At 33.8% G+C, this 26,594-nt stretch overlaps 1 protein-coding gene across 1 annotated transcript in view; it reads right to left on the bottom strand.

Annotated features, from left to right (window-relative positions):
• LOC139696004 (centromere-associated protein E-like) overlaps positions 1–25,195 on the bottom strand; it is a 37,688-nt gene extending 12,493 nt beyond the window's left edge. The window contains exons 1-13 of the mRNA XM_071594615.1: positions 25,030–25,195; positions 24,382–24,504; positions 22,969–23,080; positions 22,702–22,837; positions 22,520–22,615; positions 19,654–19,871; positions 18,015–18,261; positions 16,500–16,622; positions 12,645–12,759; positions 7,434–7,599; positions 6,037–6,071; positions 3,799–5,925; positions 335–3,648 (exon numbers count right to left, since the gene is read on the bottom strand). Of these exons, the coding sequence (XP_071450716.1) occupies positions 335–3,648; positions 3,799–5,925; positions 6,037–6,071; positions 7,434–7,599; positions 12,645–12,759; positions 16,500–16,622; positions 18,015–18,261; positions 19,654–19,871; positions 22,520–22,615; positions 22,702–22,837; positions 22,969–23,080; positions 24,382–24,504; positions 25,030–25,195 (6,978 nt within the window). The remainder of the gene's footprint in view (positions 1–334; positions 3,649–3,798; positions 5,926–6,036; positions 6,072–7,433; positions 7,600–12,644; positions 12,760–16,499; positions 16,623–18,014; positions 18,262–19,653; positions 19,872–22,519; positions 22,616–22,701; positions 22,838–22,968; positions 23,081–24,381; positions 24,505–25,029) is intronic.
• Positions 25,196–26,594: the final 1,399 nt, after the last annotated feature.

The following is a 26,594-nucleotide window of genomic DNA, read 5'->3' as shown; positions in this document are numbered from 1 at the left end:
GTTAAACAATATGGCTAGATTGGTGGTCCTGCATTTATTAAATTACTAAATTCAAAGTTTAAGTTTAGGAATTCTCTCTTCAATAAACCATTCTCAATCTTTCAAGGACAGAAAAACCATGGAACACAGTAACGCACTTATGATTTTCCGAGTTAAATACCAACACCAGGTATACACGCACAAATTTACTTGAATTTCCATGGAGTGAACTTCTTATATTCACAACTAAAACAAACCTTTTTTTGTATGCCTTCAATTAATCAGTTATTAATGTGTGCGTATGGTCAACAGCATGATTTCATAAACAAAAGGAATTATAAATAAAAAATCTCACCTGTTCATCTTTAGCCTGCAGTGCATTCAAATATTCACTGGGCTTCTGTGAATGGTCTGCATGAAATCCTTTCAGTTTCTCGATCAGGTTTTCATTTTCTTGCTTCAGCTGGGATAACTCAGCATGTGCAGCTGATTCTATATCAATTAACTTTGATTCAAGGTTTTGGCACTTGACCCTTAAATCACTGCAATTTTCACTCTCTGATTTCAGCTTCTGTTTCAAATCAGACATGGTATTTTCACAAACAGATATAATCTTATCCTGTGAAGCAATAACACCTAAAATCTTTTCTTCAGCTGCACGTGCTGCTAAATGTCCTTCTTGTTCAATATTCAGCTGTACACTTAGCTGCTGATTATTAGTGGATTCTTCCTGAAGTTTACATTTTAAAACATTGACTTCAGATTGCAACTTAGCACAATCAGATTGAGCTGAAGAGAGATCTGTTTTAGCTAACTTACAGGCATTATCAAGTTCGCAGTTATGTTTTCTGATTTTCTCCAAATCAGATTGAAGATCATGTTCAGTGCACTTCAATCGGTTTAATTCATCAACACTGGCAGTATAAGTAACCTGCAATTCATCCAACCTTTTTTGAAGCATTTCTATTCTGATTTCCTCGGTAACTAACTTCCTTTCTGTGGCCAAATACTTTTGTTCCTGCTGCGAAAAATATTCAATTTGATTTTCAAGTTCTTTTTTTTGACACTCCAGATGCGTACACTCCTTTATTTTATCATTATATTTCATAATTTCAGAATTAATATTGCTCTCCAGGCTAGCTATTATTTTATCCTTTTGATTCAAATTCAATTTGAATTCTTCCTGAGCATCCTGCAGCTGTTTCTGCAAACTGGCAATGTTCTGTTCATAGCTACTCTTTTCAGTTCCAAGTTCTGCTTCAACATCGTTTCTCAAATTCTGCATCTTCTCTTCAGCCAATTCTAGTTCTTCTTGCAATTTCATCTTCTCAGCTGAAACGTCTTCCAACCTGGCTTCCACATCACTTTTTGAAGATATCAACGCCTCTGTCTCTTGAACCTTAACACTAAGCTTTTCAACTTCTTGCTGAAGTTCATGTTCCAGGGCACTTATTTTCTCCTCTTTTTGTTTCAAAATCAACTCAAACTCATCGGTGGTATCCTGCAGTTGTTTCTGCAAACTGGCAATGTTCTGCTCATAGCTACTCTTTTCAGTTCCAAGTTCTGCTGCCATATCATTTCTCAGATTCTGCATTTTCTCTTCAGACAATTCAAGTTGTTCTTGCAATTTCACCTTCTCAGCTGAAACTTCTTCCAACCTGGCTTCCACATCACTTTTTGTAGATATCAATGCCTCTGTCTCTTGAACCTTAACACTAAGCTTTTCAACTTCTTGCTGAAGTTCATGTTCCAGGGCACTTATTTTCTCCTCTTTTTGTTTCAAAATCAACTCAAACTCATCGGTGGTATCCTGCAGTTGTTTCTGCAAACTGGCAATGTTCTGTTCATAGCTACTCTTTTCAGTTCCAAGTTCTGCTGCCACATCATTTCTCAGATTCTGCATTTTCTCTTCAGACAATTCAAGTTGTTCTTGCAATTTCATCTTCTCAGCTGAAACTTCTTCCAACCTGGCTTCCACATCACTCTTTGTAGATATCAATGCCTCTGTCTCTTGAACCTTAACACTAAGCTTTTCAACTTCTTGCTGAAGTTCATGTTCCAGGGCACTTATTTTCTCCTCTTTTTGTTTCAAAATCAACTCAAACTCATCGGTGGTATCCTGCAGTTGTTTCTGCAAACTGGCAATGTTCTGTTCATAGCTACTCTTTTCAGTTCCAAGTTCTGCTGCCATATCATTTCTCAGATTCTGCATTTTTTCTTCAGACAATTCAAGTTGTTCTTGCAATTTCACCTTCTCAGCTGAAACTTCTTCCAACCTGGCTTCCACATCACTTTTTGTAGATATCAATGCCTCTGTCTCTTGAACCTTAACACTAAGCTTTTCAACTTCTTGCTGAAGTTCATGTTCCAGGGCACTTATTTTCTCCTCTTTTTGTTTCAAAATCAACTCAAACTCATCAGTGGTATCCTGCAGTTGTTTCTGCAAACTGGCAATGTTCTGTTCATAGCTACTCTTTTCAGTTCCAAGTTCTGCTGCCACATCATTTCTCAGATTCTGCATTTTCTCTTCAGCCAATTCAAGTTGTTCTTGCAATTTCATCTTCTCAGCTGAAACTTCTTCCAACCTGGCTTCCACATCACTCTTTGTAGATATCAATGCCTCTGTCTCTTGAACCTTAACACTAAGCTTTTCAACTTCTTGATGAAGTTCATGTTCCAGGGCACTTATTTTCTCCTCTTTTTGTTTCAAAATCAACTCAAACACATCAGTGGAATCCTGCAGTTGTTCCCGCAAACTGGCAATGTTCTGTTCATGGCTACTCTTTTCAGTTCCAAGTTCTGCTGCCACATCATTTCTCAGATTCTGCATTTTCTCTTCAGACAATTCAAGTTGTTCTTGCAATTTCATCTTCTCAGCTGAAACTTCTTCCAACCTGGCTTCCACATCACTTTTTGTAGATATCAATGCCTCTGTCTCTTGAACCTTAACACTAAGCTTCTCAACTTCTTGCTGAAGTTCATGCTCCAGGGCACTTATTTCCCCCTCTCTCTCTTTCAAAATCAACTCAAACTCATCAGTGGTATCCTGAAGTTGTTTCTGCAAACTGGCAATGTTCTGTTCATAGCTACTCTTTTCATTTCCAAGTTCTGCTGCCACATCATTTCTCAAATTCTCCATCTTCTCTTCAGCCAATTCAAGTTGTTCTTGCAATTTCATCTTCTCAGCTGAAACTTCTTCCAACCTTGCTTCCACATCACTTTTAGTTGAAATCAATGATTCCGTCTCATGAACCTTGCAATTGAGCTTCTCAACTTCATGTTCAAATTCTTTTACCAGGGAAATAATTTTCTCCTCTTTTTGTTTCAAAATTAATTCAAACTTTTCATCTGCTTCCTCTAATTGGCTTCTTAAACTAGAAACGATTTTCTCATGATTTTCTTTCTCTGCAGCTGCTTCTTCATTTTGCACTTTTAGTTTCTCATGTGCTGATTCCAAAGCCAACAACATTTCCTTTAGTTTTTCCTTCATCAGTTCTTCTGATATTTCTCTTAAATTGGCAGTTTCTGACAACAGCTTATCTTGAGCTGCATTTAGATCACCCTGCAATTCTATGATTGTCACTTTTCCTGCATTGATTTCATTAATATATGCATTCATTTTTTCATTTAGCATTGTTATATGAGACTCAAGTTCAGATATTGTTTCACCTTTTGAATCAAGCATTATAAATAGTTCTGAATTTTTAGAACTTAAATTCTCAATTTCATTAACTTTCTTTTGAAGTTCAATTTTCATTTCCTCCATTTGGCATTCAAAATGTTTTTCCTTTGAAGCATAACAATGCTCTTGATCACTACACTTGACTTCCAATGAATGTATTTTTTGTGTTAGTTTGTCATTTGAAGATCTTAACTTGGATATATTGTTTTCTAATTCTGCATTTTCTTCTTCACCCAACCTCTGTATATTTTTCAGTTCATAAATCAAATTCTGCAACTGATCACATTTTAACATCATTTCCTCTTTTTCTGCATCAAATTTATTCAATTGATTATTAAGTGATTGAGTTTTCTCTTTCTCTAAAGCAAGGAGCCTATCTAATTCTTTTTCACTTTCCGTACACACTGAGATTGAGAATTTGATTTGGTCAAGCTCCTTTTGGAGGGAAGAAATAACTTCCAGATGGCCACTTTCATTGTCACAAGCCTGTCTTAGTCCTTCTAACTCTTTTAAAAGTGATTCATTTTCACCTGCTACTTTGTCCATATTATTCCGCATGCACTCATTTTTATCCTTCTCAGTTGTCAAATCCAGGGCAAGAATTTCCTTCTCCTTCCCCAGGCTTAAGAGTTCGCATTCTGCTTTTTGCAGAGCATCTCTCAACTCATTGGACCATCTTGAGTGGGCAATCTTCATCTGCTCAAACTCAGCTAACACTACATCCTTTTCCTTCATTAACAGACTCTTTTCCTCCAAAATTTGCCGGTTCCTTTCCTCAAGCTCTACATATGCTCCCTTCATCTCATTCAATTGCACTTTATAGCTCTCACATTCTGACGACAATTGTAGACAATCTGACTTCAGTGCATCCAAGGACTCCGAAGGAATAGAATTCTCACTCATATTCTTAACTTCTGCCAATAAAGACTTCACATTTTCATAGGCTTCAACAAGCTGATCTTTCAATTTATCTTTTTCCTTTGCCACTTCCTGCAGTTCTACTAAATTGTCCTCATCACTTTCAGCCAAGTTTGCAATCACTACCTCACTTGCTTGCAATTCCTCTTCCAATTCATTAATTCGTGATGAATAGGTCAGTAGATCTGTTTCTGCTTCCAAATTACTCTTTGTCATAAAAGATAAGTGTGCCTCAGTTTTTTTTAGAGTCTCAAGCAGTTCACTTACTTGTTGTGAAAGAGATATTCCATGCTCATATGAAGATTGAAGTTGAGCCTGAAGGCTGTTTATGTTTTCCTTTTCTATATTGAGGAGGGATTCAAACTCATTTCTTTCTGCCTTGATCTCATTTGATTCCACTACAAGTTTTCCAAAGTGTATTTTCAGAGTTGAAATTTCCTCACCCATTCCCATAGTCATTACTGACAGGCCTTCAGCTTGCTTGATTAATTCTAATATTTCTTTCATGTAAAATGATTTCATTTCTTCTATTACTTTATTCAAATCCATTATAGCAACTTTGGAATGAAAAACACCCTTTTCTTCAATAGATTTGGCCTCATCATTTACCACCAATTCCATATCATCTGATTTTCCAGTAAGTCTTGCAAGGTCTCCAGTAAGACTGGATATGCATTCTAGCACATTTTTAAGTTCTTTACTTGCCTTATTAGAGCGAAGTTTTTCCATTTTCAGAGCTGATTTTAACTCATCTTGCTTTGAAGTAAGGGAGTGAATAACCGCATCGCTCTCATGTAATTTGATTTTCAAATTGTTTGCAATTTCCTTGCAAGACTCAACTTTGTTAAGCAAGTCGATTTCATGATTATTGTCTTTTTTATCTAACATATTCTCAAATGCATTCAATAAAGCCCTCTTTTCACTAAGTGCATTTGCCTCATTTTCTTCAATTTTTGAAAGGAGTTCTTTCTCCTTGAAAACCAATTGTTCCACTTCAATCGTTTGTTTCTTCAGAGCAGATTCAAGCAATTCAACTTTCAATTTTTCTTTCTCAAGAGACTCTTCTAGGGATTCCACTTTAAATTTTTCTTTCTCAAGAGACTCTTCCAGGGATTCAACTTTTAATCTCTCTGTCTCAAGTGACTCTTCCAGGGATTCAACTTTTAATTTCTCTTTTTCCAAAGATGCTTCAAGTGACTGAATGTTGATCTTCACAGTAATTTCTGCATTTTCAACTGAACTATTCAGCATGTTGGAGGTTTCATTTTTCAAATTACTGCATGATTTGGAATCGCTAAAGAGAATTTCCGAATCACATTTCTTTTTCTTTTCCTTAGTAGCAGCATCTAGTTTCAATTTTAATTCTCCAACCAAAAATTCCAAATTATTTATTTTATGATCTTTTTCCATCAATTGAAATGTTAAATCATCTGCAGTAAGAATATCTCCCAATGCACTTTTCCTCTTTTTCCCACCACCATGACTGCCTCTCCTAAAATTCACAGAAAATAAGCATTATTAAATTTTCATGGAAGTCCAAAATTATTTTAAAAATCTAAGGTTAAGGCTAAACAAGTCATGGAAAGAGAAAAAACATTCCTCCAAATTTTGTATTTTCTAATAAAAAAACTGCTTCTAAAAGCATTTACCAATATTAATATGCCTATTGAAATGTAATGAAAAATTGACTTTGTAATTCCACACACTTTGTAAAGTGTGTGGAATTACAAAGTCAATTATTTCATTACATTTCAATATGTTATGCAAATTCCACAAAGTTACGCCTGAGATAACAAATTTTATTAATATGCCTACCTTGGCATTTACACAGGCACACACACCATAAGAAGTATAATAACTACAGGGGTTTATTAATATGTTCATTCTACAGACCCCTTTAATCCAACATTGGTTTTCTCTATGATCAAATATCCACACACTGCACTAAACATGGAGAAGGTTTTACATGTGTAGTTGCCTGCAATTTATTTGACTATAATTAATTGAGACAATTATTGCATAGGAATTCAAGCAACAATCATGATGCATGTCAAAAAGTCACAATACATACACCTAATTCTTGATAGAAGTAGTAATAAAGGTGTAAACACGAGGAAATAGTATACTTTACACATTGGCAACTAATATGACTGATTTTCACAAACATGGACATAATTTAAGACGGCATTTGCCAACCTTAAAGCTATACTTGCATAAAAGAAAGCTTACGAAAGTGATTAAGGATATGCATAAAGCATATCTATCTAATATAGACAATTTTAATAAGCTTTAAAGGAAATTAAAATGGAGCGCAAGCATTCAGTTTGGAAACTCACTGCACTAACACAAAACACACATTTTTTAAAAATATTTTTATACATTATACTTGATTGCATAGTTATGTTCATTCCTTAAAAATTGAAATGTAATAATAAGGGCTACATTAACATTTCCAACACCTTGATGATGGGCAGAAATGAACTTTTGTATACAACTAAATATCATTCAATCATAAAATTTTTTATTATTTTGGTTCATCCTAACCATGTTCTTGGGGAACACACAAAAATCAAATCCTAATAAAACCAACACTAGATGAAAATCTGTCAACAAAGAAATTTTAAAGAATAATTTCAAAATTTAAAGGGAATAAATGAAAAATGTCGGCCAGATTCAGGTCTACTTTACAATTATTGTGAAGTATTTCTTTTCAAATGATATGTTCCTACCATTTCAGGTATTTGTAAAGAACTAATTATCAAAGTAACAAAATAATGTAATGAAATAATGTCCTTGTTATCAGAAAAGAAAAAATATTCATAATAATTTACATTAATGGAAATATTGCACTTACTTTAATTCCTTCCCATTGCCTTCAAATATCGGGCTTTGCAAGGAAAGACGAACTTCCTGTAGAGGGAGGTTTTCTTTATTCCATAGTCCAGAGCAACTTCGTCCTCTTCGTCCGAACTCGGATGCTTTCTCACTTTCAAAGAAAGGTGAATCCACCAGCATAGAACCTAAAAAAAAAAAAAACAATAACCATATATTTATTCAATTGTTTTCAATTCATTTTAAACAATTATTACCCACAATCAAAACACTAGGGTACTTTTACTCCTTAAAACTGTAATACATCACATATCTAATACATTCATCACTAGCATTTGGCAAATTTTCTTGCCTTCAAAAATGAATTATAAAGATAAAATTCGTCTCTTATCGGATGTCTTGTTTCCATAATGATAATGCTTCATTGTTCAAAAAGTTTCAATGAAATAAAGGAAAATTAACATTCAAGGAGACAAAAAATATTACACAAACTGATATCTGAAGGTATACATTTTAAGTTTATCATAAAAAACCTCACCCACACTATAATGCAACTTAAGTTGATACAGTTAATATACTTTGATTTTAGAAGAACTGGGGGCAGTAATATAAACAATACTTTAATGAGGCTTAATGTCAATTTTGGAGGCAGAATAGTGAGTACCTTTCATAGATTCTCTCTGCATTGGGGCATGTAATTAGTATGTGTGTGTATATATATATATATATATATATATATATATATATATATATATATATATATATATATATATATATATATATATATATATTCTGATTCTGAAGACGACAGCCGTGCTGTTGAAACGTAAAATAACAAATTGTGAGTGTCCTTTCTTTGTGTCTCTATATTCTAAAAATCTACATCTGTGTTTTTATATATTTGTGTGTCGCCGATGAGCGTTCCATTTCGAAGATATTTTATATATATATAATGTATATATATAATGTATATATATATATATTTATTTATTTATACAGAAACAGATATAAGGAAAAGGGATAGGAACACACATAAAGGACAAACACAATAAAGGTGGGGAAGGCGGAATCGAACGGATCACAAGAGTAAAAATATTTCCTAGACCGGGACTCGAACACTATCTATATATATATATATATATATATATATATATATATATATATATATATATATATATATATATATATAATGGAAGAATGTAAATACAGAATTAGGCAAAATGAAGTACAAAGAATTGAACAATAAATTAAGGCGGGCAACAAATAAAGCGAAAGAAGCATGGTGGAGGACGCAGTGCGAGGATATGGAAAGTCTGCAGAGGAAGGGTGAAATCGGTGCGCTGTACAGCAAAGTTAAATCGTTATCGGGAAGTAAGAAAGGAAGAGCTATGTTAACAGTTAGAGATAAGGCGGGTAAGGTAATAGTTAACGCAGGAAAGATCCAAGAGAGATGGAAGGAGTATGTAGAAGAACTGTATAGTAAAGAACTCAGACTAACAAAGTTAGACATTGAAAAAGAAAATGACGTAGAGGAAGACAGCTTAGGTCCAGGCATACTAGACAATGAGATAGAAAGGGCATTAAGGGAGATGAAACTAAATAAGGCCGTCGGGGTAGATAACATTCCCGTGGAACTTTTGAAATCCTTAGGAAAATGTGGGAGGAAGAGGCTATATGGGCTGATCCGTAGTATTTATGAGGAGGGAATCTGGCCGGAAGACTTTGTGAGATCAGTTTTAGTTCCTATTCCGAAAAAGGTAAAGGCCACGTCATGTGAGGACTACAGGACGATTAGTTTGATATCCCACTCAGCTAAAGTTGTTCTCAGGATCATAAACAAAAGGATAGAGAGTAGGGCAAATGATTACTTAGGGGATGATCAGTTTGGGTTTAGGAAGGGGAGAGGTACGCGTGATGCCATTGCAGTAATGAGATTATTAATCGAGAGGAATATAGAGCACAACAAGGAGGTATTTGCCTGTTTCGTAGATTTCGAAAAAGCGTTTGATAGAGTGAATTGGGAAAAACTAATGAGTATTCTGCAGAAAATAGGAATAGATTGGAAGGAAAGGAGGCTAATCCGCAACCTGTACATGTCTCAGACTGCTCAGGTGCGGGTGGGAAACGGGGAGTCAGGATGGGCAGTGTTAGGAAGGGGTGTAAGGCAGGGTTGCCCTTTATCACCGTTGCTGTTCAACCTGTATGCAGAGGAAATGGTCAAAGAGGCATGGGAAGACCTGGAGGTAGGAATGAAGGTGGGCGGGCAATTCGTAAAATCAGTTAGGTTTGCTGATGACCAAGCTTTAGTTTGTCAGTCAGCCAAGGGGCTGCAAGCATTGCTGAATGAATTGGAAATTCAGTGCGACAGGTATGGGATGAGAATCAATATAAATAAAGCAAAGGTTATGCGATTTTCTAGAAAGAAAAAGGCCAAGCTTAACATTAAAATAGGTGGACAAAAAATAGAGCAGGTAGAACAGTTCACGTATCTCGGTAGTGTTTTGGACCAACACGGTCAAAGTAGTAGGGACGTAAGGAGAAGAATTGCGCTAGGCAAAGAGGCTTTCACAAGGAGGAGGGAGTTGATGACGGGGTCTTTGAGTAAGGATGTTAAGAAAAGACTCGTAAAAACTTTGATATGGAGCGTAGCTATGTACGGAGCGGAAACGTGGTCATTGAAGCAGGAGGATAGACGTAGATTGGAGGCTTTTGAAATGTGGGTGTGGAGAAGAATGGAGAAGGTGAAATGGACAGAGAAGAAAACAAATGAGGAAGTACTTGGTATGGTGGGCAAAGAGAGGGGTTTGTTGGGAGCAATCCTATGGAGGCAGGAAAAGTGGATGAAGGGGGTGTTGACCGGCAGTGGGATGTTGAAGACTGTGATAGAGGGTAGAATGTTGGGCAAAAGAGGAAAGGGAAGGAACAGGATAGGGTTGTTGGACGAGATGAAGGGAGGAAGAAAGTTCTCAGAGATGAAGAGGGACCTGATATAGAGTAGGATGATGGATTTTGTGTTTTGTTAGGAGTAATAAAATATTTGTTTGGTAGTTGTGTCCATCCAAAAACCTACCTTAACCGGTAGATTACTTAAAAAAAAATATATATATATATATATATAATTATATATATAATTATATATATATATATATATATATATATATATATATATATATATATAATTATATATATAATTATATATATAATTATATATATATATATATATATATATATATATATATATATATATATATATAGATAGTGTTCGAGTCCCGGTCTAGGAAATATTTTTACTCTTGTGATCCGTTCGATTCCGCCTTCCCCATCTTTATTGTGTTTGTCCTTTATGTGTGTTCCTATCCCTTTTCCTTATAACTGTTTCTGTATAAATAAATAAATATATATATATATATGTATATATATATATGTATATATATATATGTATATATATATATATGTATGTATATATATATATATATATATACATAAAAATATACATATATATAAATTGGTTACAACAAGGAACTTATTTCATATAAACTACTGGACAAATGATTTAGATATTTTTAATATTGATGTTTTAAATATTATGTTATAAACAATATAAACTAATCCAAATTTCTATTCCAGGAAAAATTACAGCTTTTGTCTATTCTAATTACATTCTTATTCAATTCTATTGCAATTAACGCAGGCTATCTTGAAAAACACAACAGGTTGTGTTTTATTTAAAATTATATAAAATATTAATATTTAAAATGCATAGAGGAACAGTGGAGGCCTGAGATAAAAAGATTTAGGCATTTCTAACCAAACCATGTGCATGTTTAATCCGAAGGGCGATTTAATAGGTGATGGTAGAGCTCACCTAGTACTAAACGCAACAGAAATTCGCTTATCAGAGAACATTAATTAGGGTCAGTCACTTTCTCTGTGCTGCATATGATATTCCAGGAAGATCTGAGACCCATAAAATTCACATAGCACAGGTGAAGCTGAGGGTGCTCATTAGTCCAGAGGTGTATGGGAACAGATCCCAGGCTCTTGTGACAATCATCCATTCCGTACTCCCTGGACTACCATGACCCCATGCATGACAGATAATAATGGAATTTGCATAAAATCTCTCAGTACCACACCTTGGAGGAATTAATTGAATCACACCTTAAGGTGATGATTGCTGAGCTTTCAAGCAATGGTAGCAACCATCAGTAAAAAAGAAGTTTTCAAACATTTTATATACTTATATTTATTATTTCTACTTTGTTTCCACAGGTTTTTTTATACCTCCCTTCCACTGGGGGTGTTTTTCTGCCGTGGTTTTCACATAGGATATGAGTGCACAATTCTTCCTATAAATCTTACATTTTCCCAGAAATTCATGTTTTCCCCCCAATTGCATGCATCTTTTCACACTTCACCCAATTAATTTTTTTGTGAAACTGTAATTTTATTTATTTTATGCTGTATTTTCAATACAATAATCACCATCAAAGTTTCTACACACTATTGTGATGATTATTCACATATTTAAGTATGTAGATGATGAGGGGCTAGGTGGAACAAGAGACTTTTTAGTCTCATTTTCAGCCCGATAAAGATGTTATATTGTTACTAATATTATATCAGACAGTTTTCGTCAAATGCTGTTGCTTCCTATTTTATTACACATTATTATTTTTCCAATATGCCTTCATATGACATAAGCACCTTATGATTGCTTAGATAGGTTATGAGCTGGCTAGCAGCCAAATATCCAGCAAAGTTGTACTTAGTCACGCATCTATGGTTGACTTATATTCTTTGCTTGCTATGATTCACAGCAAACAAGGGCAAAGGAAACCTTGGATATGTCATTCTTGGTATAGGTATTTTTACAGGTGCTTTTAAAGGAAAATCATACATGAATATTGCCTGACATGCATTTAATAAGAAGTAAAAATGAGTGAAAAATAGCACAACAAATATAAGAATTGTAAAAATTGTGCTTAAATATTGAAATCACAAAACAACTAAAATAAATTATTTTTTACTTAAAATGTAATTTTGTTTGGAACAAATTAGAAACACTACAGGCGGACTTAAAATATTAGATATATAGTTTTCAAATACATTGACTGACATGGATTCAAGTCGAGCACAAAACAATGATCAACTTTAAATGTAAAAAAGAATTATATGATCAAATTTGTGATTTATCCATCACTAGTTTTGATTTTTAGTATTAAATAATTACCAGAGCCAAATTCTTCCTCATTCAATGGATTCAGGTCTTGGCTTGATTTCACTAGCTGTAGAGAAGCTGCAAGGTCACTAGCAGCCCATGTTTTTCTCCGGTCAGACCGAGGAACCTGTAGAAAAGTATAAAAAGGGATTTGTCACCTAAATCATTATGCTCTTTAATTATCACGAAACATTAAAAAAAACATTTTCCATCAATCACTGGAATTATCCAGCATATAGTTAGGTTAAAATCAAATAATTTAGCTCATTATTTAATAAATAACTATTTGAAATTTTTTTACTTTTAGCACACAAAAAGAATCCACCATGATTTTTTAAGTGATGCTTTTTTCAAAGGTAAAAATTAGATCCATTCATAAAATCTCAAGCCAGAAAAAATATTTCATACGATGGAAATAATGAAATAGTGACCTAGTCAACAGAGGCAAACAGAAAAAATATCGATTGTTTATTACTGGCCCTTCCACTAACGATCTTAATTCTAATTTTTTGAAAGTTTGAACTGGGTCTAAGTTGAAAACAGTCAAACAAGCATAATGCTTTGGTATTGAGATATAACGAGTTCAACAGTGGGACCTTGTACAACCAGCATAATTGGTTCTGTGATCTCTCTCATAAAGTGAAACAACTTTTTGCATATAAATTACTGTGAAGTGTGATAATGCATGCATTCCATGCCTAAAAAAATAAATTATGCACAAGGTTTATTAAAAAAAAATTATAGATATGGTTAGGATCATGGATTATATTCATCTATTCATATCGACTAGGAATGAAACAACTGGAAATGCAAACTTGATTTGTAAAAGCAAAAAAGAATAGAAATAAATAGTTTATCATTTATGGTATGTACTTAATTCCTTTTCAACAGAAAGCTGTCTAGAGACATTTGTTTTTACTCACGCTTCCTTTCTAACCTCCTAAAGTTCAAACCACACAAGGTTCCCCTTAAACACTTTTTCAGCCATTGAGGATCCTAACATCATCCTAACTAAGTCAGCAGAAATCACTAGTCCCTTCTCACAAATAATATTCTTGTTACTAGTGTCACATTGCAATTGCTTTTCATGAATCCATATGAGAAGCAACCCGTCAACACTGTTGAGAATACATAACCATTGCATATAGATTTTTTTAAGCACCTAACTCATTAGTCTGGTCCTTCAACAAATTGCAATTTGTTAATGTTATACGATTTTTGATGTGTGTGCTGGATCAGCCAGACTCACACCTTATGTCAGCTTTTAAGTGATTTTACTTTTCGTTTATAGGATTATTTTTATTCTCTTGTGGCTGTCTCATAGTGGTTATTAAACCACTATGAGACAGCCACTTAAATTATTCAGACAAAAAATATGGCTGATAATGATCATAATATATATATCTGAACACAAGTTCAGAAAAATGTGTGATCCCCAGTGACACTAAGATGCTACAGGAACGAGTACATAGAGATATTAAAATAGCAGGGGTGCAATCATTCCTGGAATTCCTCACTAATCATCACTAGCTATGCGAAAAGTCACTTGCTAATCTAGTTTCGTGGTTCTTAGTTTGGACCTTGTCGGGACCAATATTTTTGCTTATCATTGAGTTATTCATTAAGCAAGGTGCTTGTCAAGAGATTCTATTGTAGTTAATCTACTAGCATGAGTCATGTATTAACATTTTAATTATGAACATTTCTCAAAATTAATGTGATGTATAAAACTGCATTTTGAATTTTAACATGCAATTCTAATTGTAATTTTTTTTGTAGAAAATAATTGACATCGCCAGAGACATCATCCCATCAATTTTTTACAAAGGCAAAACTATAATATCATTTCTAATCTTGATATTTATATTTATTACATACGTCTAATTGTTCATTTCATTTTAAGATGACCTCTATTTCATTCCAACTTCAATTATCTAGAATTTATCATTAACACATCAGCTATAAACATTTTTAGCACCCATATTTTCATTCTTCCTCCTTTATAACCATTAGATATTCATGGGAGATTTTAATTTGGTAAGCTTCAATCTTTCAACTAGTTATGTGGGATCTCAAATTCTTCCATTTTCAAGTCATTTTTTCACTCAAGTTCTGTAGATATATCAATATCTTTATTAACAACATTCAATTTCCTCCAGGAGACTAGTTTTTTTAATTTAAAAAAGCAGACAGTTTCTCCTCTTTTCATTCCTCATGTTGACTGTGTAGGCATAGCTAATCAAGACATTTTAAAGGAGCTTCTCTAAAACTCCAAAGGGCATTTAACTCATGCATATACTTCATTTAATAGTTGAAAATTGTAGATCACACAACAGGATACTTTAACAAGCTAAACTGGTCATTTCTGGATTCTCATAGGGAACTCCATTTGCTGTTCTTTCTCTATCAAATACTAAAATATAAAACCCAGCAGAATTTTGCCAATAGCCTTGATAGAGCACATAAAATAAATACAAGAGGTAATCAAACTTGTTATACCTTATCACAGAAAAGCTAAATACAATCAGCCATTTGTAGTCAGAGCATATCATCAGTGCAATTAGCTATCAGCCATAATAATAAATGCACTTCCTCTCCCATCATTCAAGCGTGCACTCAATATTAATCACTAATTTAACCAGCAAAACAACCAGATAAAATAATTATCCAGCTATAAATAGAATTCGAGATCCTCCCATTTTCTTACAAAGGAACATCCATACTTTGTGACCCTACCCATTGTAGAACAGATAATATGTTGTCTGCCACTAGGCACATTCCAGGGGTCGCTGAAGCCATGCTGGGAGGCTGCCGTCACTATTTCAGCAGGATAGGTGAGTAGTATAATCCCCAATGCCCTCCTCCTGACCCTAAGAGGTTAATTTACTTCTACATGACATACAACTTAAAGCAGTACCAAGTAATGTCTCATTTAGCATCATTTGATGCTAGGGGTACTTATTCATAAAAATCTATGCTTTAACTGCATCCAGGAGTTGTCAAATCTCACACAGCACAGAAGGAAAGATCTTAAAAGAAAGAAAGGTATCATCAAAAATTCTTGGGCAGACTAATGTTCTGGTGTGTTACAGGTAGATGGGCACCCAGTTTATATAGGGTACAAACGAGAGATAAATGTCAATTCTCATGTTACATTTTGTTCCTGCTGCAATCGAATAATTTGACTTCTCTTTGTGTAGGTTTTGGTACGTGCTGGTGCCCAATTTAGAGGATACATAGCACTATTAATGTATGACTTCATATAACATTTTCAAACACATAGAGTACTTCAAGATTTCATCAATGTACATTAATATATTTCAATAAACATCCAGTCTGAGGTTAAGAATCTTACATAAACAACACATAATACAGGTAGGTTAATTAGTCTCCATGATTTATGAAGCCAATTTATAGGCTGGCTATAAATTAATCAGTGCAAACAACTGGTGCTGTAATTCAACTTGATTGACAATCAATGCTATCCCTAATTTCCTCTCGCGGTTGCCATCAATGTTGGCTCTCAACTGTTCTGCTGTTCTGTCTAGAGCCTGTTTGTCAATAAAGTAGTTCATAGCTTATCTTTTAATCTTACCAAGACAGGGCTTTCAAATGAACTGGTCACTATTGATCTGTTGATCAAGCCATTTAAATGAAATCAAAATGTGTTTTGGTACTTGGATTTTTTTGGGAATTCCAAAGCTTAAAAAAATTTATCTTGACTTTTCCAGCATCAACAAAATTTTCTAGGCCAGTGGCCACCCTGGCTACAGTGCTTCAGAGCCTTAGATATTCATAGGCACACAAGGGAGTCATAAGTTTTACCATGTTAATTTTATCATAAAAACAGAGGAAAATGTTACTTACCAAACAAGGACTATGGGCTTGCAGTTCATCTCTCTTAATCCAATCTTTCAACCGACATATAATCTTTTCTTTTTGCTCAAGCTCCTTCTTCATACTTTCACAATCATTGTCTTGCTTGGCTTTCTGTAAATATGAAAAAACTCTGTGATGTAATCATACTACTGTGGCACTATAAACATACAGAATAACTGAAGTCAGGGATGTTGTTTTAGCAGACGTGGGTAATTTTTCCTTTTGAGATAATGCACTAAATGAAAAAAGATGCATATTAACTATAAATTGTAATCAATGTGGAAGATGGTTTCATAACTGACATTTGAAATCATTTAATACTTGCTAAAAATACTTCCTTTCCAGGAATGGAAGCAGCCCTATATGAGTTGAGAGATTCAAAATGAAATGCTAAACATTAAAGAGTGATTACTTTATGAAATGATAGAAGAAATTCATCAATTATAGTATGTATTACAGCGTCATAGACAATGAGACAGATTTTTAGAGATAAGAAAAAGAATATCATTTAGTATTCGTGACACTATGAGCCTTCAAGTAAATATTTTAGGATTTTATTTTTGTTTGCCATTGATAATTTGATAAGTTTCTCAAAGCTAAAATACTTCAACAAAATCAACTACAGTGTGTTTCACAAATGGATGAGGACATGTATATGAGATAGGATATTGGTGTATTTATTCACCATAGATATTTAATCATGTGATTATTCAAAGACTAGACATATTTCATAACTTTTGGGCTGGACTAGAGAGAAAAAAAGAGTATGACCTCTTGTAAATAGTCCCATTTCTCAAAAATATACCTCTAAACTTAGGCATTTTATTTTAAGACAAAACTGCTATAATTTTATCTTCTTTTAATCTAGATTATTTTAATTTAAGGAATCTAAAGATGCAATGATTAATGAACGGAAATTAACAATGTTTTTGATATAGCAGTAGCATGATAAGATTTGATGAGACTAGTTCCTGCTCATTGATTTTATTTCCAAAGCTATACTCAGAATGACATCAAACCAATGAACTGTACTGGCATTTCTACCACGAACTTTTCTAACATTCATTTTAATGAAGATACAAATATTGTTACTGGTACAGTACTTTCATGTAAAAACAGCCAAAAAGCACTAATCAGTCAACAATTCAACTTATCATCACCAAAAAGTCAGGACAGAAAAAACTTGAGACTGTAATAAAATTAGGATAATTCTTTCTCTGATAGTTGGTTTTACCAGTTTTAAGGTCCTCATGTCACAAAATTGACAAATTTCTACTATAACCATGCTGATATACTATTATGACCAATATTTTTATATATTCTCCATTATAGCCCATAAATAAGGTCAAATACTGTAAATATATTAAATTTACTGACTCATAACACTTTTTTCCATGAATCAATGCTGCATTACATCACCTTGCCTATCGATCTAATTATAGGTGATTACCACCACATTAAGGAAATAAGTACTCAAAATTAATATAATGTGTAATGACTCACCTCCAATTCCAGTTCTAGTTTTTTGACCAAGGCAGCATGCCTTCTGATGAGACATTCATCCGACACAATCTCATTCAAATGTGGCGTGTTGGTAATACGAATGGCACGAGAAGCAAAAGAGAAAGTTGACGCAGTTTCTTCAACACTAGCTGGGGTGACTGTGCATATTATTGCAGTGTGAGCATTACCACCCAAAGATGATTCCAAAATCCTTGTTAATTTACTATCTCTGAAATTGACATATTGCCTGAAAAAAAAACAAAACTATGAAATTCTAACACAGGATAACTATAAGCCAACAGAGAATTTTGGTTATTCTAGAGTACGTAATAGGTTCTATTGACAAAAGCAGTGATCCACAAACTGAAGACATTTTCGGTAGATATTTGCAGTTAATTTCTCAGTGCCTATGGTGAAAAATTACCACACAAACTGCTGCAAAAATAATATTCTGAAAAGTCAGGAAATAGCTAACGTAACATTAAAAATTCACCACCAGTGAGAATGAGAGCTTGATGTAATGAGTGATTTTGTAGGGACCAAGCTTCCACTGCATTCACCATTACCAGGGTACCCACTCAAAAAGTAAAAAGAATTTCCAAGGGTTTTTTTCTGGAATTCCCTAGATTTAAGGAATGTAATAAAATGTGAGCAGCATTGTTCAAAACTTACCACATATACTGAGGAGAGATTGAACTATATGAGCAACCAATCATTCACCACATGATTGGTTAGTGAGTAATTGAGATCTAAAACTGCAAACGGGACAAGAGTTGCTTTTCTCTCATTCCTGAATTTTTGCTATGCTCATGAGCATGCTGTCCTTTTCCCCAAATTTTCCTCTACGGGGCAGGTATTTTTACTATCAGTATCTTTTTATGGATAATCCCTTTGTACTTCACTGGCACCACAGAGGCCAGTCCAAAAATAGATTCAACTTTTGTAAGTGCCCCCATATTATGAGGGCTCACACTAAACTTTAATTGGCATCACAACTTAATGCAACAATTTCAGTGTAAAAATCATTAGCCTTTTAAGGTTAACTCATTCTAATTTTGAATTCTTAATTCACAAATCACATTCCTAATTTGCATAACAAATCCCCACTTTTTAAAAAATGCAGACTCTTTCTGGAATTTTCCCAAAGTCCGAAGTATCTTACTTCCCCACTTTTTATCTCATTTCCCAAATTAGTGGAAATCCTAAAGAAGAATATCCCCTGTGACATTTATGGGGAAAATACTCTAGAATGACAGAGTCAGGCTACCTGGAGGCAAACAGTCATCCAGCCATGGAAACATGGATGACTAGGATTACTCTGAGATGGTTAACTTAAGAAACAGTATAAATGTGGTGCTAAAAAACCCTAACACCAGGCTAACGAGTGAGGAGTTTCCAACACATCAATTAAGGTGTAACAAGATTCACACTTGTAAGCTTCAAAATGATTAATTTCCAAAAACTCTTCTTTAAGGGACATTGTTTGTCAGCGGGGCACAACCTTTTCCAAATATTTCCACATGAATTTTATTGCATTCATTTAATGGACAAGTACAAGAATCAGAACATGACTCATGTAATAAAAAAATATATAAACCAATGCACGATGGAAGTTGACTTATGCATGCGCTTGACTTACCCTGAGCCTTCACTAAGCTGTGAAATAACTTTTCCGAGGTGAAACAGTGACTTGTTTATGGCACAGCCTTCTTTGAATCGGTCACCAGTGGCTTTTGTTTGAAACACACGCTCTGAACCAGCTAAATCTATTAAATTCAAATGAGACTCAATAACAGCATCATCCCATAAATGTTCATTGGTGCTTAAATCAGGGCGCTGCTTGCGGCTTTCAATAGTCTGAAATAAAGATATTTAGAATATTTAATTGCAACGATTAACAATAATCCAGTAAAATATTTAACCTAAATATGTGGGGATTAAAGGAAAATTTAATTTTCCATCCTTAAATGACCTATATTAACATCTCTAAATTTCTATCTAATTATGAGGCATTAGAGGGTGTTAAAATTTATGTAATTGATTTTGAAATAACTGAAATTTTGTACTTCCCAGGTTCAAGTGCAGCAAACCCTTATTATCTTACTGACATTAACCCTTTCAGTTAATTGACAATTTTTGGGCTTATCAAGAAAATCTATAAGCCTGGTCTTTGTCCTTACTGTATGTCATTCTTTCATTTGATACCATAGGTAAGATCTTTAATTCTTATAAGCAGATTTCCTTGGTTTTCTACAGACATTTCATCACCATCACTATCTCTTTGTGATCTTGTCACAAATAAGTCAAATAAAAGTATGATATTGGTTATGGCCCTGAATTTTGTGCCCAGTGATCCATTACTTGGAGTCTGCAAATTCCCTAGTCATCTATCTAAATCTGGATGCATTGAGTTCAGGTTTTGCATTTTGTCAATAATTGTCATTGTCTAACGAAGAAATTCATCTACAAATGACAAGTTAATGCTACGATGGCTACATTAAATAGGAAGGAGTCCATCAAATGAATAGTATTTAATCAATGTAATCAAAATTAGTCCCTTCACAGAAATTTTTTTATATATCTTGAGAAGGAGAAGGCAGGTTTTTTCTTTCGATTTCATAATGTAAATATGACAACACAATGTTGTAAATCAGGGTGTTTAAGGTAGCGCATATCCATCTTAACATTTCCAGCAATTTTCTCCAATTATGAGCTTGCAATGTACATTTAGGAGTTATTCAATTGGCTATTGGATGTCAAGAGAACAAATAAATGTTTATTCTAGCAACATGAGTATATTTTTGTATCATAATTTAAACACTTTTTGCTAATTGCGGCAAGCGGCATAAAAGGATGTGTTAAATCTCTGTTTCAAACTTGTGTCTCACTCCTGGAAACCCACAAATAAACAAGCTTTGCCAAATTATGGATACCAATTTTCCAGGAGGCCATAAGCAACACAGGGAAAGAAAATGTGCCCTTACAAAGAATGTGACAACTACACTCTACAGGAATCTACTTAGAATAAGATTAATTCTCACTTGTTATATAATATAAAAGACTATGGAGGGATGAAGAGAAGGGCAAATAATAGGAATAACTAGAGGAAAGACAACTAGGACCTGCGTAAGTAACTGATCCATGATAATAGAGATAGGTTGGTTGATAGTGGCATTGATAAGCTAGGCAGGGGTTGGAGAAGTAGTAGTTTAAAAATAGAGTATAGTAGAACTTTTAAAAATAGATCTTGACAAATAGACTTTTGCTAATAATGATAATGACAATATTAAATCCAATATAGTTCTGCCAATCATACAAAACGTATGTATCAAAACAATAAAGAGAATTGTTACTTAATTAAATGACAAGCACACATTGATTTCATGCACATTAGTCATTACATTTAACATAAAAAAGAGAACCAATGGGGATGACCTCCATTAGCAAACATTTTAATGAACCACTTTCAATCAACCACCAATCAAAATGTTGGCCTGGTGTTGTAATATATATTGATATTTTTTGCCTGGTCAGGTCCAGCAAGGCAGATTGAAAACTTTCCGAAGTCCTTAATTCGCCGTATTATTATTATGCATGAAACAAATAAATGGGCCCTAAACTTTTTAATCTTAACAGTTCAAGATTTTATAATGGAAAAGTTGCATTCTCCTATCTCTTGAAAGGAGCCAACTCTGGAGCAAATAATCCATTTCAGTTTGTGACAATGCCTTTCAAATTAACTAGCTACTTTTCAAGTCATGCTCCATATTTAAGTTAGCACCCCCGTGTCCGAACATAACATGATTTCATATCACCAAACAAATAGTGGTCAACAATGGCTACCAATCCAAGTTGATTAGTCTCAAATTGAACTCAATCACAAGAAATTGAAGTTTCCTTTCAACAAAATCTACATCTCCAAACCTATAAGTGATTTGGCTAGTTAGTGACCAATTGCTGCCACATTCTGGATACCATATTTCTCTATAAAAAACTTTCAATAAGTGGACTAAAGGCATAATTGAAACAGCTTTCCACAATATAAAAGTCTCAAGACTGATCTTATTTACAAAAGATAAAACTTCTAGTTCTCAAAAAAGCAGTACATATAATTCCCACTGAATGTCAAGCAGTGCGCATTGGACAAACAGGCACAACATTTAAAAAGAGAATTAGAGATCGCCAAGCCCATTTTAAAAGCAAAAATGTGCCTTCTCTCTATCTTCTCTTTGCCATAGATCTTACTGAAAAATGACAATTTGAAAAAGTAATTTCAGCATAAAATTGATACATTTTGCAGGGAAAGGGCGGAGACTGGATGCCTTAGATCAGTTATAAATCATGAAGTGTCTGTTGATATGACAACATCAAATTTTTGGTAGGTGATTGTAGAGTTCAACCAGTAAAGATCACGATCAAGTATCATGCTTACATTCACAATGTCTGAGAAGGTATAATAATATTGTCGTGGAGCATATTAGTGAGAAGAAGTGGTATTTACTTACAATTCTGAAGATAGTGTGAGAACGAGAGCTCCTCTCATTGATGTCAGTAACTCCAAACCTCCTTGTTTTTTCACCCTTTTTCATGAGGGCCAAAACCTTTTAAAGAAAGAATTAAAATTAAGGCGAATTGGAATTGAGACACACACACACTAGTGTGAAGGCTGATGACAAAAGCAATCTACCTTTTCTGGGCAATCTACTACTTCTTCTTTCAACGCTACATAAGCTGTTCCAGATGAGTCTTCATGGATTTTCAAGTTATTTTGGACCTCTAGCAGATCATGGATTTTTTCATTGTATATTTCCATATATGATACTCTGGAAGAAATTAAAATAACAGAATAATTTTCAGGACAGACATCCAAGAGATTCTTTTCGGTAAGAAAATAAAGTAACAGAATAATTTTCAGGACAGGACATCCAAGACATCTTAGTACAATTAGTTTTACCTTATAAAGTATCCCCTATCTGAATTTTTTTCAGCTGTGGTGAACACATGGTTGACAGATAAGGGAATTATTCCCTCTTCTGATTTTTCACCAAGCATGGTGTATGTTTTCCCTGAAATCATTGGAAAACAAAGATGAGCGTGAACACATACATCATTACAGTTAATTAAAAAAAGAATGATTAAGATCACTTCGTCGTTGTATTATATATAATTGTACTTTTAGATAAATCAACACAGACTGGCTTTACTGATAATATGCTGCTATGTTATTCATGAAATCTTACCTACAAAATAGAAAGCATTCTGTTTTATTTAAAGGTTGTAAATCAGGAAAGTCTGAAGACACTTCTGGTGTACCACAATATGTAATACTCCACTGTTGTTTAATGTATGCTGATGATGTATTCAGAAACAAAACAAGACTGTATAATCCTTCATGACATTGATAATTTCTTTTATAGGGAAACATTTATTAATGTACAATGTTAGAATAAATATGAAAGGAAGAAGAGATCCAAATATTATTGCTATAATATGGCTGGCTCAATGTTATAGAAAGAAAATAAATGTAAAAACTTTAGCAGCTTTAATTTAGATGAAAAATTTACCTTAGTGCCTCAACTTGAAAACATGGGGACTTCTGCATACCGAGCAATGGCCTTCATAAAAAGAAGTGCATCTACTATGCAAAATTGCAAAGTAATGATTACATTATATAAACCACAAATAACAACTGGAATACAGTAATATTGCATGTGCACCATATAAAGTTAAATATGTAAATTGTTGCATAGCACAGAGAAACATTTCTTTAATTATTTCCCGCAGAGACTATAACGTATATTGAATTAACAATAATTATGTATCACATAAGAGCCAGTTAAACTTAAATGGAATAGTAGGATTGAAGGTAAAAAGGGCATAGAATATAATGTCTTGTAGTTCTTATTTGGTTTACAAGTTTTTATAAGAAAATTTTTGAAAAAAATGCAATCTTACACAATTACAGTTTGTGTACCACAATTTCAACGACATTTTTAAGAAATGTTCTTTCTAGTAGGAAAAAAAACAAATATTGATGTAACTCGCAACTTCTACGAAAGTAGAGTATCTGAACATTTAGATTTATCATTGAATGAAAGTGTATTTGTCATCACGTTAAATTTCTTCATAAACAAAACGGAGTCAGGGTAATTTGAATTGCTTATGGACGATACATATAATTTCATTAACCTTTTCTAAATTTGATTATTCTGTTTTGTTATCATCAAATTTGAAACCATTATTGATATTGGGCAAATGTTGCTCATTGCATTGATGTATGGTCAGAAGGGATGACATGTACCATGTATTTAAAACTGTTTTTACTTATTTTATTGGAAAAAATTAAATTAAAATGATAATAAGTCACCTGATGAAGTTTGTCCATAGGCAAATATGGTTCCATTAAAACCTTTAACTGAAGATTCAACGATTGGCTTAACCAGATCCTCAAATATATTATGCGTCGAAGAATCCATTCCAAAAACGTAATCTGTAATTTAAAAAATCGAGATTTAAAGTCAATTCAAAGCATGGACGAATCGTTTGGAAAGAGGCAATAAATACACTGGGTTATGCAACATACAACAAGTTACACATAAATTTTATGAATCATTGTTTCCTATAAAATTGAAGCAATTCGTGTTTGATAGTTTTGAATTTTGTTAATTATTTGAAAATAGAACCACGTATAGCAATAACTAAACATGACTTAACTTGCCAATTTTAAGTGAAGTATAAAACAATATACGAATAAGGAGGAAAAATACAAAATCAACTACTAACTACAAAAATAAAAAAGAGGTCATTATATTATCTAGTTATAGAGAGATGGAAAGAGCTAGGTCAGTTAATGTGAATGGGGAAAGCAAAAAAGGATCAATGGTATTTGGGAGTGATATCAATATAGAAGAGAGGGGAAAGAAATGACAGCGTTTAATTCACAACAGACAAATTCACAAGTTTACAACAAAACAAAGTTGATGTAAACTCAAAGGAAAATAATAAAAAAACATACCGAAAGTGTACGGATTGCCCGCTTTCTTTCCGGTCTGTGGATCTATTTGCCATACTTGGTTGTCTGAATATTTCCACTGTAACTGCTTGTTTTGGTCTTTTTCTTTACGCGTCAGTTTCCTCACTCTAATCCCAACTTTAATCCTTTGATCAGCGCCTGATGCCATTTTAATTCACTGGAAGCAAACACTCAAAAGAATAATGATCACTGATACTCCGTCAACCAAAATCGACGAAGTACCCAACTTAATGTGACCGTTAACTACTTTCAAATCCAAACTAAAAACTCTTAGCGGTGATTGGCTCCTCCCGCTGCAGGACATTTAAAGTCCAGCGAGTCATCTATTGGGCAATGGTTGAACTAGATGCTTCATCCCTTAGGTCCCGGGAAATGGAAAACCCTCAGTGCTTGACAACAACAATTCGTGTACATATATTTTAGTGAAATTTATCTGGGAATTAATACATTAGCAACGATATTTTATTATTAATGTATAATAATATTTTATCCCTGCAGCCATTATGTATTGCTACGTCAAAGTGGCTCAATAACAACACTGATAATACTCATTCAAAATATCCCTCAATGGCGAAATCAATTTTCGCATAAAAATCAAATTATACGTTAACGTTAGATAACCACCAGTTTGATTGAGAATCATACGAGTTCAAAACTTTTATAATCGGGTGTAAAGATCGAGAGCCCTATTTTTACTTTTAGACCTATTTAGCTACGCTCTTTTGAATTCGATTCGGACATGAAACTCATTAGGTTTTTGATAGGATCTAGCAACTTTTTGTGTAAGAAGCTCGAGGCACATAACTCTTTTAATGCTTATTTAACTATGTGCTGGTGTAAATGGCGTATATTGTGAACGTGTGCCGGGTTTCTCTGCCGGCGGTTTGATACGGACCGAAGGGATTACGAATTATCCTCCGCAGGGTGGTGTTATACCGTCGAAACACTCGCACCAACCGGAGAGATCACCCACGAGATTTGGGCTCTTTTCCCACGGTAAGAGGTCGGAGTCTCATAGTTCTCCAGATTATTCCAGCCCACGAAAATTCTGGTATTTCAATCATATTCAGAAATGCTTAGCTGCTTAAGAAGAAGCTTCACCGTCGCTCGTTAAAATTTCAGTTCATCCTGACAAGATTAGGTAAAAAGTTCGACCGGAGTTGGAATTTTCAAAGTCAATCATGTTATATGATTCTATATATGTAAGCAATAATGTTGCCATAGGAGAAATGAAGAAACAATGGAGATTATCCATATTCCATAACTGAAATATTGCATTAATCCTAGTAGATATAATAACCATGTTTGTTGACAGATAGACCTAAATCTTGTAAGGTGAATATTAAGATATTGATTATCTATAAGAGAATTCTGAGAATGGTATGATTTTTAAAGCGATTAGTAATATTTCAGGAAGGTGAATGTCATTTTTTATTCCTCCACAATTGTGGGTTGTAAAATTCCATGAAATCATTAATGAGGAGTACTACAATGCTCAAACATGAGAGGGACATACATGGACATCCAAGAACAATTGACACAGGAAA

This window comes from Hetaerina americana, unplaced genomic scaffold (genome assembly GCF_022747635.1).
Source record: "Hetaerina americana unplaced genomic scaffold, ioHetAmer1.1.p SCAF_65, whole genome shotgun sequence".
NCBI classification, from domain to species: Eukaryota; Metazoa; Arthropoda; class Insecta; order Odonata; family Calopterygidae; genus Hetaerina; species Hetaerina americana.
Note: the sequence above shows the minus strand (reverse complement) of the source record. Positions and strands in the feature narration are given on the sequence as shown.